Source organism: Myotis davidii, unplaced genomic scaffold, assembly GCF_000327345.1.
Source record: "Myotis davidii unplaced genomic scaffold, ASM32734v1 scaffold545, whole genome shotgun sequence".
Lineage (NCBI taxonomy): Eukaryota > Metazoa > Chordata > Mammalia > Chiroptera > Vespertilionidae > Myotis > Myotis davidii.
In genome coordinates, this window is record NW_006296634.1 from 964673 (window position 1) to 967151 (window position 2479).

Consider the following 2479-nt stretch of genomic DNA (forward strand, 5'->3'; position numbering starts at 1 on the left):
GACACTAAGATTGAGCAGAATGGAGGATGGGAGGGAAGGTTGTCTGTGAAGAGACTGACCAGTGCAGGATGGGCATGAGCCAAGAATGACCACAGGCCTGGGCAGTACCAACAAGGCCCCGTGGATCATGACATCATTGGGTTCCTGAGCATTGGATGCAGTGAGGACCAGGAAACTCCTTTCTCCCTGATTCCAAGTCAGAAGTCACAGGGGCCAGGCCCCTTCTTGTTCAGCCCTCAAGTGGCCCTTGGCAAGTGGGGTCAGTGGCAGGAGAGCAGAACTACAGGCTGGAGTGGAGGGAGCAGAGCAGATGTTCTCCTACTCTCAATTCAGCCTACTCCAGGCTGTCCCTGTGCTGGGCAGGTCTGCCTGGGGGTCCACATGGTGGGGATCCACATGGTTCTTGCTCCCAAGGAGCTCCAAGCCACAGGCACAAACCGCTGAAGCTCACAGCTGCCTATGGAAAGTGCTAAGCACAGGACACCCAATCAGGGCAGAGAAATCCAGTGTGACTGCAGGCTCTGGGAAGCAGCCAGGTTCTCCAGACCCAGCTCCACCACCTGTGTGATTTGGGGCAGGTTGCTCACCACTGTGGCTTTGTTTTCTCAGCTGTAGAACAGGAACATCATCATGGCTGTGACGGCCACCAGAGATCCCATGCACAAAGCTCTTTGCCTCCTACCTGGCATGGAGCTGGTACTCCCTAGGTGTAGCTGTTGTTATCAATAGCAATAGGACTGCTTAATCATTGGGAGGTAGTATAATGGGGAAAGCTGCCAGGCAAAGGGAACAGCTTGAGCTGTTCTAGCAGAGGCGCTTCAGAACATGGCTGGTGAGTGAGGTACTTGGAGCAGAGTGAGCTGTGGAGAGAGAGCTGGGCCTGAATAGGCAGTTGGGGCCAGATGGATAGTTGATGACCCTGGGCTTTTGCTTAGAGGTGGCCTTGGATGGGAAAGCAGCCTACAGCCTGAGTGGGGGTGGGGACTCCAAATCACAACCCATAGGGTGAAGCAGGGAGGAAGGTGGCTCCAGGAGAGGGGTGAATGAGTTCAACTTGGTGGTTATTTGGATGTGCATATGGGAGAGGGAAGAGAGGGGAATCAGGTGACTGAGAAAGAGAGTAATGGGGACTCCAGAGAGCAGTGAGGTGCCAGCTCTACAATTTGGAAGAGAGGCATGGAAGTATGCGGTCCCTATGCTGAGGTGGACAAATGTTGAGCAAGAGGCTGATGGACTTCAGCAAGGGGGGTGTGGACAAAGAAAAGCGAGAAGTGTCTGGGATCCAGACTAGGAGATATTAGCAAAGGCCAACTTTTGGAGGCACTGGTATTCTTTAGCCCCAAAGAGAGACCTTGGTGGGATCTTGGTAGCTGTCAGTCCTGGGCTGAGGATCCTATCTGAGGTGTGAGCAGTCACTTCCCTGAGGCAGCTTTTAGTTTCAATATAAAATTAATAATAATTCCCCCACTGAAGCCATTAGCCATGGGATGAATTGTCCCTGCAAGGACAGTGAGTCCAAGTCTCAGGGATGACTGAATGGCTTCTACAATTGGGCACTATGAGTTCTGGTTCCTGCCTAGTCTCTGTTCAAATCCCAGCTCCATCACTTCCTGGCTGTTGAACCTTGAGTGACTTAAAGGTTCTGAGTCTCAGTCTCAGCCTATATAATAAAAGGCTAATATGCAAATTGACCAAATGGCAGAACGACTGGTTGCTACAATGTGCACTGACCACCAGGGGGCAGCCACTCAGTGCAGAGCTGCCCCCTGGTGGTCAGTGGGAGTGCCACTCAGCCAGAAACCCGGCTGACAGCTGTCACCAGTGGTGGGGGGAGCCTCTCCTGCCTTCCTGGCAGCACTAAGGATGTCTGACTGAGGGCTTAGGCCCACTCCCCTCAGTCGGACATCCCCCCCAGGGCTCCAGGACTGCAAGAGGGCACCTGGCAGGGCTGAGGGACACACACACACACACACACACACACACACCAGTGCACAAATTCCATGCACCAGGCCTCTAGTATGTTACATGGGACAAGGTCCTATAGAGTTAATGTACTATATGAGATCATACATGTCAAATGCCCTAGCCTGAGCCTGACCCAAAGTAACAAAGGACCATTCACGGGCAGACACTGGACTATAACATCCCGTTGATATATTTATAGACCCGTGGTTATCCTCGCTGAGGATAAAGAAATAAAGAAACAGGCTGGGAAAGGTTAAGGAAATTGCTTAAAGTCACTAACGATTAGCACCTTCGTTTTGCAGGTGTGCGTGGTCTCCGGGCAGACCTTTGCTTTTCGAAGGTTCCGCCCGCGCCCACGCCTCTTCCTCTCCCCGCAGGTACGTGTCGGCCCTGACCACGCCCGCGCGCCTCTCTCCGGTGGACTTCCACTACTCGCTGGCCACGCAGGTGCCAACTTTCGAGATCACATCCCCCAACTCGGCGCACGCCGTGTCGCTGCCGCCAGCCGCGCCCT

At 53.5% G+C, this 2479-nt stretch overlaps 1 protein-coding gene across 1 annotated transcript in view; it reads left to right on the forward strand.

Annotated features, from left to right (window-relative positions):
• NRG2 (neuregulin 2) overlaps positions 1–2479 on the forward strand; it is a gene marked incomplete at its 5' end in the record, with an annotated part of 193791 nt that overhangs the window by 190996 nt on the left and 316 nt on the right. The window contains one exon of the mRNA XM_006772480.1: positions 2343–2472. Coding sequence (XP_006772543.1) covers positions 2343–2472 — 130 coding nt within the window. The remainder of the gene's footprint in view (positions 1–2342; positions 2473–2479) is intronic.